This window comes from Nematostella vectensis, chromosome 9, assembly GCF_932526225.1.
Source record: "Nematostella vectensis chromosome 9, jaNemVect1.1, whole genome shotgun sequence".
Lineage (NCBI taxonomy): Eukaryota > Metazoa > Cnidaria > Anthozoa > Actiniaria > Edwardsiidae > Nematostella > Nematostella vectensis.
Genome location: NC_064042.1, coordinates 14,180,892 through 14,195,154, shown reverse-complemented (window position 1 = coordinate 14,195,154; position 14,263 = coordinate 14,180,892). Strand labels below are relative to the sequence as shown.

At 41.4% G+C, this 14,263-nt stretch overlaps 3 protein-coding genes across 5 annotated transcripts in view; 2 read left to right on the top strand and 1 right to left on the bottom strand.

The window, feature by feature from the left end:
• Window positions 1-14,263, bottom strand: part of LOC5506633 (ATP-binding cassette sub-family C member 4) — a 45,806-nt gene that overhangs the window by 22,525 nt on the left and 9,018 nt on the right. For all 3 annotated transcript variants that reach the window (XR_007313824.1, XM_032375070.2, XM_032375072.2), the window contains exons 13-17: window positions 4,849-4,935; window positions 2,829-2,925; window positions 1,769-2,017; window positions 965-1,093; window positions 786-823 (exon numbers count right to left, since the gene is read on the bottom strand). Coding sequence is in view for 2 of the 3 variants with exons in the window: in XM_032375070.2 (XP_032230961.2) it covers window positions 786-823; window positions 965-1,093; window positions 1,769-2,017; window positions 2,829-2,925; window positions 4,849-4,935 (600 nt within the window). In the remaining variant the exon portion in view is untranslated. The remainder of the gene's footprint in view (window positions 1-785; window positions 824-964; window positions 1,094-1,768; window positions 2,018-2,828; window positions 2,926-4,848; window positions 4,936-14,263) is intronic.
• Window positions 5,275-7,272, top strand: LOC125572454. The gene is made up of 2 exons (XM_048732968.1): window positions 5,275-6,480; window positions 6,571-7,272. The coding sequence occupies exons 1-2, from the start codon at window positions 5,563-5,565 to the stop codon at window positions 6,910-6,912; spliced, it is 1,260 nt and encodes a 419-aa protein (XP_048588925.1). The 5' UTR covers window positions 5,275-5,562; the 3' UTR covers window positions 6,913-7,272.
• Window positions 10,116-13,034, top strand: LOC5506639. The gene is made up of 3 exons (XM_048732967.1): window positions 10,116-10,396; window positions 11,026-12,103; window positions 12,567-13,034. Exons 1-3 carry the CDS (start codon window positions 10,209-10,211, stop codon window positions 12,810-12,812), a joined length of 1,512 nt encoding a protein of 503 aa, XP_048588924.1. The 5' UTR covers window positions 10,116-10,208; the 3' UTR covers window positions 12,813-13,034.

The window sequence follows — 14,263 nt, the reverse complement described above, 5'->3', positions numbered from 1 at the left end:
TGAAGAGTATTTCCCGCGTGTCTCAGTGCGCGCGAGCAAAACAAGCATGGGCTGGCGCGATTCGCTTATTAGTATGCAAACGGAAGTCAAATGTTCTTTAATGCATCTACTTCCGTCTACCTCTGCCTCGAATGAAACAGCAGAATAGAGCCAGAGAAAGAAAGGTTGCGAGATGCATTATTATGGACATGAGAACGCGTTGAATTTATTTTTTAACATCGCTAGCTTTAAAAGACATCTTCCTTCTATAGCTGTACGAATTTTGTGCCGATGAATTCGAGCTAAAGGTATTTCTCTGGCGTGTTTTCTTGGGCGGGTAAAAAGAGTTACATCCCTTGTCTCTTTTTACTAGGTATGTGGTGACAGGGAAGCCATTTCGCAGTCGAGACGGCCGTTAGACTGCTAACCAATGAGAGAGCGCCAGAAAGCACCGTGCGCCGAAAAAGTAGACAAATGATACAAACGCATACACGCGCTAAATCAACAACAACGCGAAGCTAAAAAAAATCTCTTACTTTATTCAAACCGTATAGGTGAGCTTTCTGTTACAGATGTTATGTAACAAGAATTAGAGGTTTAGAGAACTTAAGTTTTAAAGAGGTTCTTCCTGCATACAGCAATGTACGACACGAAATGACCCTGCACAGCACAGCATAGATACTATCTAATATAAGAATTGTATGGAGATCTCTAGTTTCAAAGTAATTATTCCCGAACAAATTTCTTTCCTTATCAAAAGCATCTTAATACACGCGCGGAAGGGTCACCTTCAAATGGTCGCTTACCAGTGTGCTAGCCACCAGTCCGTGATCGTGTAGGATCCCTAAAGACAAAAAGGTGATTCACAAATGCGCTTTTCAAAAATAATGTGCATAAGGGGTACATCATTTGTATGATGTCTCGTCGCAAAACCCACCACAGGAAACCCAAATATGGGGAGCTGGTTGCCAACGAATTATTATACCTGCGCGGCGAAGAAGAGGACGGACATGAAAACGAGGGTGCAGCAGTTTGCGCCTGCGTAGAACAGGTCGAGGTAAAGCTTGACGGGAATGCTTCCACGTGGTCTCTCCTCAGGCTCCAACTCATCAGTCTGGTTCGGGAATAGAGAATGTTAGGGAGGGGAGAGTGAGGGTGGGTTTTACTGTAGCAATAGCGGATTAACACTTTACAAGAGCAAGAAAACTGAGCACTGTGCTAAGCTCTATGAACGCACACAATTACTGCTACAAAATTTTAGACAACTATTATAGCTGGACAAGATAACAAATCAATCCATTCCAGATCTATAATAATTTCACGCCATGTCATGGTGGAAGACCACTGGAATGTGTCAGACAGAATTGCTATTGAAATTTTTGAAACCATTAGCAGAAACTTTCATAATTCAAAATCTTCCTCATATGCCCCCCTTCTCTAATAGGGGAATTGTGCTAAAAGAGCGAGTGACCTTTTCGGTTGCAAATTCAATAAAATAAAAACAGAAATAACAGCGCCCGTCACACCAGAGAACGATGAAAAAATAAAATTTCTAACAAACCTTTTCGGGAAAAAACTTCAGGGCTTTATTTGTTAGCGCTAAATAAGTTACTTTTTGTTGCTGTTATTTTGCCGCTTAAAGCCTGAGCGCGCACTTGCCACGATTGCCGCCCAAAACGTCACGTGATCTCTTAACGCAAGTTCCCTATTCCCTGGAGTCTGACACTTAATTCTCCCCTCACGCTGTTCGAAAAGCCCGATATCTGCTGCAAATCTAACACCTCCTCACCATTTCGGGTGCAATTCCGTTATCAGGCGCAATTTCAGCTGTAGACGCAGACAAACTTCTCCGGTAAATAGCCTTAGTTTCGGGTACCTCCAACGTCACTTCCGGGACAAGGAGCGAGTCATTGGTATCCTCCCCTATCGCACTATCCGCATCCGTCTCTTCCGCTTCCGGTTTAGTCTTGATCAGGGTGGTGAAGTCGATACCGGAAGTTGTCAGCTCTGTGTATGTTCCTATGCCAAGAACTCGTCCCTAAATTAAACATCAAGTAACGGAAAATAATATTTTTTGTACCATGGCGGACAACATGGCGATTATAGCAATCAACTGTGGATTTTATTCGGCCTAAATACAAGGAATACAGGACAAAGGGCGAGCTACAGCACAGCCAATCACAGCAGACATGACACCGCAGGGCTGCTTGTGTGTATTCCAAAGAATGTCACAATGAAAGCTACCACAAATCTGATCCCGTGCTTACAGAATACAAGAAGAAACAGAGATAAATCACGTGCCTAGTTCATTTACCATCTTAAAACATTCGAAAAAGGCAAAGTTCATACCCAGCGCATGATCTTAGAACAGAATTGTCATTTGCTTTTTACGCTGACGTGTAGTAGGTGTATGTAGATATTTTTCATTTAAGCTACAAGCAGCTCAAAGGAATTGCGTGAAAGAGGTAAGAACGCCTATTAGATGATGGACGTATCCTTTAAGACGGCAGTAGCGGATCTAGGGGAAGGGTTTAGGGGATTAACAAACCCCCTGTGAGCTACCAGAAAGCCATATGTAAAAAGAAAAACATTCCCCCCTTTGTCATTGAGCCAGCCCCCCCCCCCCTTTAACGAAAGGCTAGATCCGCCAATGGACAGTCCATTTTATTACCCAAACAGAATAACAAGTGAATATGAATTACTCACATATCCCCCTATTTCCACAGGCTCACTTTTAGAAGCTATTGTGACCCTAGGCTCAAACCAAGCATTCTTTAGATGATTACGTATTTGGCAATATTACTTTCGTCTAGAGAACTAAAGATCGTTAAAAATATCATTCTGCTCACCTCTTTTAGACAAAGTATCTCCGTAGCTGAGTGCAGATACTGCAGCTGATGCGTCACCAGTATCCGAGGACAATCTTTGATCAAGCCACAGATACACCTGAAAACACGAGAGAACAAATCCACCGGAATTCACCATCACCAGTATTCTAGGGCAGTTTTTGATTAACCATAGAAACACTTGAAACCATGAGTAATCTATCATAGTTCGTCATCACCAGTATTCTAAGACAGTCTTTTATTAAACCATAGAAACACCTGAAACTACGATAAAAATCCACCGGAATTCACAATCAACATATTCTAGGGCAGTTTTTTATTAACACTTGAAACCATGAGTAATATATCATAATTCGTCATCGACCAGTATTCTATTGCAGTTTTTTTATTAACCATAGAAAAACTTGTAACCATGAGTATTCTATCATAATCCGTCACCAACAGTATTCTAAGACAATCTTTGATTAAACCACAGAAACACCTGAAACTACGAGCACCATTAATCATAATTCGTTAGCAGCAATATCTCATGACCTATCATTCATCATAATCGCCTTGCAGGTCCCTCAGGGGACTGTACTTGGACCCATCTTCATCTTCATGAACGACCTGCTGGACAATGTTTCGTACAGCATCAAGCTATTCGCTGACGACTGCGTCACGTACCGAAGCTTCCTCCCATCGTCAGACCTTACATCTTGGAAACGCTTCTTCTTATATCTTAAGACATGAGCTGCGACAAGACAGATGTTTTTGCTCCAAAGAAATGAATAATAAAATGACCATCACTCTATTCCTGTAGTTTCACTACTTAATCGGTGACGTAGCACTTGAGGGGGTTCAGTATCAGAAGTAGCGTCTGTAATACACTTTAAACGCGCGCAAACAGTGCCCAGAAGTGATGAAGAAAGCCAGCAGGGTAATAAGAGTTTTCAAGAAGAACCTGTCTGCATGTAACTACGATATCAAGGCATGGTTAAGGCACATCAGACCGCTCGTGAAATACGCAACTCCTCTGCTTGGTCGCCTACCACAAAGAGAGACATTGTCTCCATTTGATTGCGAGGCCCAGTCTACGGTGACCACCGGCGTGTGAGCAGTGTGTCCGCCATGACAGATTAACTAGGATGGCCATCTCAAGGTCTCGCTGAGACACCAAAGATGTGTAGATTTTTATAAGGTCGATATGTGTCTCGTCCTGATCCCTTTTGCAGAGGAGGTGGAAAGGGTTCATGATGACACAGGGAAAAGATCGACGGCATTCAACCATTACCATCATCGTGATCATCATCACCATCATCGCCGTCGTCATCATAATACAATTGCTATAATATCCTATTAATAAAAATACTCAAAGACGCTTTTACAATTATGAATCAGGCATAAATAATTTTATTTATAATTGAAAACATTAATTAAAATAATCAAGATTTTCTTAAGTATTATCATTATTATAATTATCATCATAATTATAATTGGATATCCTCATTATCATAATCGGATATCATCATAATTATCATTATCATAATTGGATATCATCATTATCATAATTAGGTATCATCATTATCATAATCCGATATCATCATAATCATCATTATCATAATTGGATATTATCATTTTCATAATTGGATATCATCATTTTCATAATTGGATATCATCATTATCATAATTAAATAATCATCACTATCATAATTGGGTGTCATCATTATCATAATTGGATATCATCATTATCATAATTGGATATCATCATTATCATAATTGGATATCATCATTATCATAATTGGATATTATCGTTATCATAATTGGGTATCATCGTTATCATAATTGGGTATCATCGTTATCATAATTGGATATCATCATTATCATATTTGGATATCATCATTATTATAATTGGATATCATCATTATCATAATTTGGTATAATCATTATCATAATTGGATATCATCATTACCATAATTGGATATCATCATTATCATAATTAGATACCATCACCATTAATCAAGAGCGACAGTATGATACTCACGCGTCGAACAAGTGTCGTCCCACATGTGTGTCGACAGAGCTTAAAGGGTCGTCTAGAAGGTACACGTCGGCGTTGTAATACACAGCCCTGTAAGACGAACAATAATAAGTAAGGACAGGCGAGGTGAAGGGAAGGGCCGCACCAGGGGGTAGGGGCACTGGGGGGGAACGTATCCCCTCCCGCCCCTTAATATTTTATACTTAAATTTTAAAGGAAATGATTAGTTAGTGGAGTGGGTGGGTGGGTGGGTGAGTGAGTGCATGATAGGAAACAATTGATAAAGCCCGTAAGGTATGCTGGTAAAATTGGTTTTCGGGTTTTACTTTGGAGCTGACGATAACTTATAAAGAAGCAAATATAAAAGATATAAACATAAGCTGCATAAATACTGAGACAGCTTGGATAAATAAACTGGAACACGGCTATGATTTATAAAATGTTTGCAGCATAACGAACTTTATAGCGCTCTGAACGACTCAGCGTGAGCGGGGTATCAGTTTCAAGGTTGCGTAGCAACGATCCTTATCCAATTAAAACATCTTTCAGTAAGCACTTCTGTTTTGTACTTTGCTGTACTCAAAGAAGCGGCATCTGTTACTTGTATAATGACAGAGAGTGAACCCAGTGTGTGTGACAGTAATCCTAAATAGTTAATATGAAATATCCGTATAAATATTGTGGTTCCGCGCCAAATTCGAAGTTTCAAGTTCGTCCATGGCGAAGGAGAGCGGGAAGCGACCCGATCTAAGTTTAAGAAGAGTTTACAGCAATTCGCTCGATGCATCAAATGCGTGGTACGCAATCAATGTCGATATCTGCTATAGAGTTCATGATTTTCTTTCGATCGAAGAAAACAGAACGTATTTAAATAGGGATTTTGTCGAGCTAAGCCTCGACGAACTGAGGCAAGAAAATGGCGCGCAAATTCCCACCGATTGGTTCGGACCACGAGCACCAAGACGAGCCACTGTTGTTGTTGCGACCCTATATGGGATTATTTATAGAATAATCAGGATGAAGAAACACCCAAAAGAAACTGATGTCGCCTTTGGAATTCTAGAAGCTGCTAGAAAGCTACTAAATAAATCGAATTTGACTCCCCTTGATCAAGATCGCGATTTGGCGGGAGTCAAGTACGAGGAGAGTGAACTGCAGCCAATTTCACACGCGCCCTTGACTCCACCAGCAACTCCCGTGGGTAATCTTAAACGGTGTTTCGATTCATCTAGGGCCTCGAAGAGTTTCCAAGATATCGAGAATCTAAATAGCGCTGGGCCGCGTCAGAGGGCAAAGCGCGCCAAAGGCGCGTCATCGGTGTTGTTTCAGCAGCTCAGGAGAGATTTTACTCAGAGCGGAGAAGCGATAGGTCAACTGTTTGGAAATAGCTTTCTTTATGACGAGGACCAGCGGCCTTTCATAAAGGAAGCTATTTCTACAACATTAAACGTTGTATGTGAGAAGAAAGGGCCGCGGAAAGGATTTGCCGAAATCCTTGATGAGGATGTGCTGGAAAAATACATTTCCACCATGAAAGTGTCTGACTGGGTCCAGTTGCTGGTCAAACTATCGACGAAACTCCCAGATCGTTGCTGGCAGACTGTGCTCAGCTACCTATGTATTGGTAAAAGTGGGGTAAGCATTTGGTTGCTTTTATTAAATTTCAAGCTCAGAATATTTTTAGTTCTTTTAAGTAAGATTGGCAATTGTTTATTTTCTTGTCAGAAATCAACTGATGTAGGCATTCTCCTTACAAACAACGAAATCCGAGCCCAAAAAGAGCTTGTGTTTTCTGTAACACGCCAGTTGTTTAAAGTTGAGTTAATGCCAGATGTGCGTGGCTATGGAGCTTCACTTGAGATGATTCTGGTATGGGCCATCAGAGAATGCCGTCTCCATGCCAACATCCCGACAAACATAGAATTTAATTTGAAGTTGGATGGCAGGCCTCTAGGAGGTACTTATTTTATTTTTTCTGTTATTTTAAATTTTTCCCCTTACATAACTTCTTTCCCTTTACATAACTTCCCCTTACATAATTGTAGTTGTTATCATAGCCACTTTTAAGGTTGATATCTTCTGATCATTAATTAAACATCTTAATGTGTCCCACGCTCTCACATTCACCCTGTTTTGAAGGTGCAAAGCTTTATTGGGAAAACCAACTGGAGATTGACATGCTCTGAAGGGCTATTAGAACGGTTCAATACAATCAAACATTAATTTTAGTCACTAATGTAATCGTCGACAGCAATGGCCATATAGCTAGATAAGGCCACAGGTAGCCCGTGCTCTGTCAATGAGTAATTTGAACCAGCCAGCTTATTGATCGTTAATAGAGAGAACATAGAGAGATACTTTATGTTACATTTTGTCCATAAAAAAATTGTAATAAATTCCATCCAAATGCGCTCTAAAACCGCCTAAACGTGGAAATAATAGAAAACTATAGATACTACATAGATACTTTATGTTACATTTTGTCAATAAAAAAACTGTAATAAATTCCATCCAAATGCGCTCTAAAAACCGCCTAAACGTGAAAATAATAGAAAAATATAAATACTACATCAAGTTGAATAGAATTTATGGACAAATTCTAGCATAAACCAACACTCAGGTCAATAAAATAAGAACTTTAGAAGCACACTAGCATACACACATTGGCACCAGTCGGGCCAAGACGGGACGCTAGCACAGTCTATTACCCGTGCAGTTCGGCAACCATGGACAGCTGTTTCGTCCTTATTAGGACTCGTCAGCATGGCATAGCCGGTTTGCCTCAGTTAAACTTCATCGGCAAAAAAACTGCAGGGCGACTTCGACTCGAACGAAGTGCTTTAAACCACAGCTCACATCCATGTGGGATCTAGAGCTGCGACCGGGCTAGCGTGATGCCAATTGTGCGGATCACGCATGCGACCTTTGCTAGTCTAAAACTCCGTCGGATAGCCAAACTATCCTTGCGAGTATGTATACATAAATGTGAACTTTAGAAGCACACTAGCATACACACATTGGCACCAGTCGGGCCAAGACGGGACGCTAGCACAGTCTATTACCCGTGCAGTTCGGCAACCATGGACAGCTGTTTCGTCCTTATTAGGACTCGTCAGCATGGCATAGCCGGTTTGCCTCAGTTAAACTTGCACGGGTAATAGACTGTGCTAGCGTCCCGTCTTGGCCCGACTGGTGCCAATGTGTGTATGCTAGTGTGCTTTTAAAGTCCACATTTATGTATACATACTCGCAAGGATAGTTTGGGTATCCGACGGAGTTTTAGACTAGCAAAGGTCGCATGCGTGATCCGCACAATTGGCATCACGCTAGCCCGGTCGCAGCTCTAGATCCCACATGGATCTAAGCTGTGGTTTAAAGCACTTCGTTCGAGTCGAAGTCGCCCTGCAGTTTTTTTGCCGATGAAGTTTAACTGAGGCAAACCGGCTATGCCATGCTGACGAGTCCTAATAAGGACGAAACAGCTGTCCATGGTTGCCGAACTGCACGGGTAATAGACTGTGCTAGCGTCCCGTCTTGGCCCGACTGGTGCCAATGTGTGTATGCTAGTGTGCTTTTAAAGTCCACATTTATGTATACATACTCGCAAGGATAGTTTGGCTATCCGACGGAGTTTTAGACTAGCAAAGGTCGCATGCGTGATCCGCACAATTGGCATCACGCTAGCCCGGTCGCAGCTCTAGATCCCACATGGATCTAAGCTGTGGTTTAAAGCACTCTGTTCTAGTCGAAGTCGCCCTGCAGTTTTTTTGCCGATGAAGTTTAACTGAGGCAAACCGGCTATGCCATGCTGACGAGTCCTAATAAGGACGAAACAGCTGTCCATGGTTGCCGAACTGCACGGGTAATAGACTGTGCTAGCGTCCCGTCTTGGCCCGACTGGTGCCAATGTGTGTATGCTAGTGTCCTTTTAAAGTCCACATTTAATAAAATAAGCCGGCTGGTTGAAATTACTCAGACAGATCTCGGGTTACCTGTGGTTAATCATTGTTCCTCTTTTACTAGTTAAAGATTGTATTATTAATTTATAGTTTTTATACAACGATCATGCTCAAGAAATACCCTATTTAGATGTGTTAAGATTCAATTGTACTATGCAAAATAATATGTCCTCAAAGTCTTCCATTATTGTCACCTTATTAGCCCGAGTGTCAGGACCTTTTATAGTTCCCTTTTGAATCTAAAAAGAGTAAGTTCTATTTTCCTCTGCAACTTTTGAAAAATAAAATCGCCTCATATCCGGGCAACTATAATCGTGTAAGAAAAATTCGATTATGTAATGTTCACAAGCTAGCCACACGCAATCCCAGAAAGTGTCCCAGACTGCCTTTATTCTTCCGCGCATTGTCAAGGGGCGAGCGTGGGCGAGCGCAAACATCGAAAGACCCAGCAAACAGCTTATCAAGTTGAATAAATCTTAATTGAAGATGGAGATGCTGCCTTGTATTAGAGTTCCTTTGAATTCTTTGTTGTATTCATGTTGACTCAATAAAGTTGGGGCTCAGACAGAAATGAAAACGGAAATGAAAAATACATTCTTACTATTGAGATTGGTAAGTTACTAGGATAATATAATGCCGCCGGGAGGTACTTTTTAATAGCACTTTAAAGCGACATTGTCATAAGTTTAATTCCGGAGGGCCGACGGAAACCTCGACCGACCTATTTAACAGGCCATCCACTCTAAATTATCAATCACATTTTTAAAGAAACTTCCAAACTTCCAGACACATTGCTGTTACAATTTTGAAATATTTTTGGGGTGTTTCCGTTAAAAATCATCGGAGATTGTTACATAATTGCCCGAATTGGTGACTCCCGGTAACTCAAAACATGCAACACATTCAGTAAGTTTGCGTTACAGGAGAAAGTCGCGTTTAAGAACCTAACTTTACAATGTTTACATGAAAATTTCTTTATTTCCTTCTGTTCTTGTAGTCTTATTTAAAATTCCACAAAAGACGCTTCAATGGGAACCAATTTCCCTAGGCACAGCATGAGCCCACATTCTGCAAGCGCACTTGATCGCACGGGAGCTTTCATATGATCGCACATGATCGCAGAGAAACTTTCATCTCGATCGCAGAGAAGCTTTTATATGATCGAATTCGATCGTAGGAGAGTTTTAATATGATCGCAAACGGTCGCAGGCGAGTTTACGATTGCAAAACATAATTTTTTTTTTTAATTTAAACAACAGCTTAGTGGCTCATCTAGGGGTCTCGATCAATCACGATCGTCTGCGGGACATGAAATAAATAAACGTATCGAATTACTAGAGAGCAAACCAAAGAAGCTTCTGCTGTGAGGCATTTATCAATCCATACCCTAGAAAAAGCCACAATATGGAAAAGCTGAGTTTATTCCTTGTGATAAACATCTTTGTGGCTTTACTGTGGTGTGTTTATTGTAAGGATCCGCAAATTACCAACGAGGGCAAGATTCAAGCAAAGAGGATTTGCAAACCCGGACCGCGTATCGCACAATCCTCGAAAGCCAAGTGCCTCGTCATTGGAGATTCTATCAGTATAGGGTAAGGAAGCCACTTAACTCTTTTTATCGGTGGAAACCTCTAGATCAGAGGAGTTATACGAGAGTTTGAGAAACGAGACGGCCGCGTCATCAAGATTGCTCAGGGTCTAGATGGGGTTAACTGTTAACTGATAATAGCTGTTAACAGATCTTTTCACTTATTTTCTTAAAATAAACTATTCATCAAAAACTGTTATTAATATATAACAATTTTCCTCCATGTCGATAAGAGAGGGTAAAATTTTTATATATTAGTCATTTATATCGCTATTAATTATCGCTATTAATTATTGATATAAGATCAACCCATAATGGAAAAGATACGATTGCTGACTTTTATAGGGTACAACAGACAGATGGTGATCAAAGTAAAAAAAGCAAGAAGGCACGCACAGATCCCCTCCGCCCCTCTCTCTAGGCCCCGTACATCAGGGGATTTATTTGTACATGTGCACATAGGAGCACTTTTATCACGTTACTAATTTCCACTGAGCTTAGTTTATCCATTTAGATACCGTGCTTTTAAAGTCCACGTTTAGGCTTGTTGTGTTTATATGCATGGCGGTGGCGGTAATCACAGCGCGCGAACACGTTGCCATAATATGTATGTCTGTATGATCGCCAATGTAGGTACACTTCCTGGGTAAAAGACTCGGTGGAGGACCTATGCGATGTTTACCACGCCCCCTGGGACACCTCAGACGGAGGAGCACTGGACACGAAATACGGCGTCCAATGCCTAGACTACTTCCTCTCGTCCAATGAGCTCAGACACGTGCACTATGACGTCATCGTGTTCAACTTCGGTATTCACGACGTCAATTTCGACGGTGGCGATCCCGAGGAGTACACGAACGAGACCGACTACCGCGCGAACCTCAAAATCATCAAGGAATCACTGCTCAGAACCGGAAGTCACGTAGGATTCATATTAACGACCCCTGTACCATTCAATGTCACTGTAAATGATATGGTGAAGAGATACAATATCGTTGCTAGGGAAGTGATGAGTGGTGAGGTGGCTAGGGCTGGCAAGAAAGGTAGCGTTGCTAAGGGTGCAAGGAAAAGTGTTGAGGACTTTATAGAAAGCGTTGCTAAGTCTGGAATAAGAGGGAACCACGTTGTTATTGAAAGCGCTGCTAAGGCTGAGTCAAGGCATGACAACTTTGCTATGAAAAATGCTGCTAAGGCTAAGATAAAGAAAGGTGACCTTGCTATGGAAGAAGCTGCTAAGACTGGTATAAGAGGTGGACATATTGCTATGAATGGCTGGAGTTTGAGAGAGGAGAGAGATAGTGACAAGCCTATTGAAGTAGCGGATTTGTACGATTGGGTTGTGAAGGTCTGCGGTGAGCCGCCGTACAAGTCCTGCAGTATCGCCAGTAAGCAGCCCAGTCCTCACTATACACCACAGGGATACCAGTACTTGTCCAAACTTGTGGCGACTTTGGTGAGGGATCTCTTCCAGCGGAAAGGCAAGGTTTCCAAGAGAAAAGCTGTCTTCAAACATGGGCAAACGCAAACCAGTGTTGATGAGAATAAAGAAAGGCCGAATTCCCTTAATCATCTTGAAGCCAAGAGGGAGGAAAAATCACTCAAAGCTATCTTCCGACAGATCTTGCGACAGGAAAAGGGATATATTATAAAGAAGAGCAGGGTCTGGGATCTTCTCAAACCAAGAGGGTTAAAAAACAAGTTTGTGAATCAGGTGAGATGAAGAAAGGGTTGTGATTGGAGGGGGTATGATTTTGTTGGTTGTGGGGGATTGGGGGGATTACCAGTTGTATCCCGAAAGGAAATTCTAACGCGCGTTCTGATTGGTTGTATAAAAGTGGAGTCGCATGGTTTGAAATGGTGTTGAAACACAGGTTTCTCGATATACTTTTTCGTATTTTTTTTTGACACACAACAATTTCTCCATAAAATGGATATTTCTATACGAGATTTGACAAGACTAAACTTCAAAGTCCCTATGTTTATTCCCAGATTTCTGTAAAATTGCTTTGCTTACGCGTGACGCATTCATGCGATATGTTTTTTGCATGAAATACGAGTCCATTCGTAAACCTATATTCAACCTCCATAACCCACCGTTATCCATAAAACATAAAATGGTACCCTTGAGACGAGGAAAAAAAACTTGTAACAAAAAAAAACATTTCTCTCCCCAGGTCACCGCGAATGAATCTGGCCAGGCCCCGTGTAAGGATTCGTCCGGTGACGTTGTAACAGTGTGTCCGGACAGCGCCACTTGTGTCCCAGACACTTTCTCTGGATCGCACTGGGGCTGCTGTCCGTTGCGTGACGCAATCGATTGTCACGACGGTAAACACTGCTGTCCCGCGGGATACGATTGCGACCCGAAATGTAACCCTGAAGAATGCTCTTGCGTGAAGCCGAAAATTAGTGAAGCATAACTAAGATTGTTGTTTGGTCGGAAAATTTTACTTTAATTGGGAAGTTATCATACAGAAAGAAATCTTGATTGCAGCTTCAATATGTTAAAATGTTTTACAGGATTTATTTTAAATAGGGTGCGTGTTACTCCGCATTCGAGGGATAACTAGGGATAGGAATAAGAGTATAACGAAGTCCACAAAGTTAAATATCAACTTAATATTAAATTTAATGACAAATGATTTATATGTTTTATAAGAAACTTGGGTTAACTTCTGCACTATTAATTTCTGCTAATTTCTGAATTGATCCAAGGAAATCTTTACCCTGGTTCCAGAGCCTCGAACGTCTCTCTGTTTAGTGGCCAGTGAGGTTGAGACGAGGCTCTGGCCTCTAGAAGCGCTATTTCGACTTCTGCTAGGTTCAGAATCTGAACTTGGTCGCTGATTGGCCAATTGACGCGTGGTCAAGGACCAAGAAATTCTGAGAGTTTTCTATTGTATTTTTCGCTTCAAGTTCAAAATGTCAAAACCGGTTTTTAATTCTTGTTGTTCGCCATAACAAACATCTAAACGAACGAAGTAGAGGAGCGATAGATTATTTTAATCGCAATTAAATAGTAATAGTGCTTTGCAGTCCAAATTAGTTAAAGATTTACCAGTATTAAAAATGTAAAGTCTGTTCAAGAAGAGTCTTTAGGAGTTCATCAACAAGCGGCGAGATGTATGTCTTTTATGTGCTGCCGACCGGCTTCGAAGAATCGCTGATTTTCCAGCTTATTCCCGGCGTTTGCCTCGCCTCAACGATAGTGTATTCAACTATCCCAAGCAAGCGATTGTACTGGTCATTTGCCCCTTGAGTTCTTTGATAGACTCTCCGAGGATAACTGCGAACTTATCCGCGATTTTCTCTTCCTTGAAGCGCTTTCCCGAGAAAATATTGTACTCCCCACCTTCTATGCGCAGATTCTTGTCACTAACTCTACAGTAATGATCTCATGGGATTTCTGATGAATATCGTTGTTTTTAAATCGGGTTTTCATGCGCTTTTCATACTCGTGAATTCGATTCTCGAGCGAAGAGATGTTTACATCCCATGTGTAACTGACACATGCTAATCACAAAACGTTAACATGGAAGTGAGGCAGAAGTCGAAAAAGCGCTTCGAGAGGCCAGAGCCTCGTCTCAACCTCGCTGGCCACTACATAGAGAGACGTTCGAGGCTCTGAAACCAGGGTAGGAAATCTTTAGGAAAAGGCGAAAGATTTACTCGATATGCAGGAAAACCAGAGTTACCTTATGTGGTTCGCAGTCAATCTATATCCCCAAAACAAGACTCCATTGCATGTGGGACTGCAAAAGTATCTCGGGCGTGATGCGCAATGTCAAATGTCAATGTCAGCGACACATTTTTTTTTTCGATTTACTGTAGAATCCGTTGTATCGTGACCCGCGTTTTCAAAACACAGTTT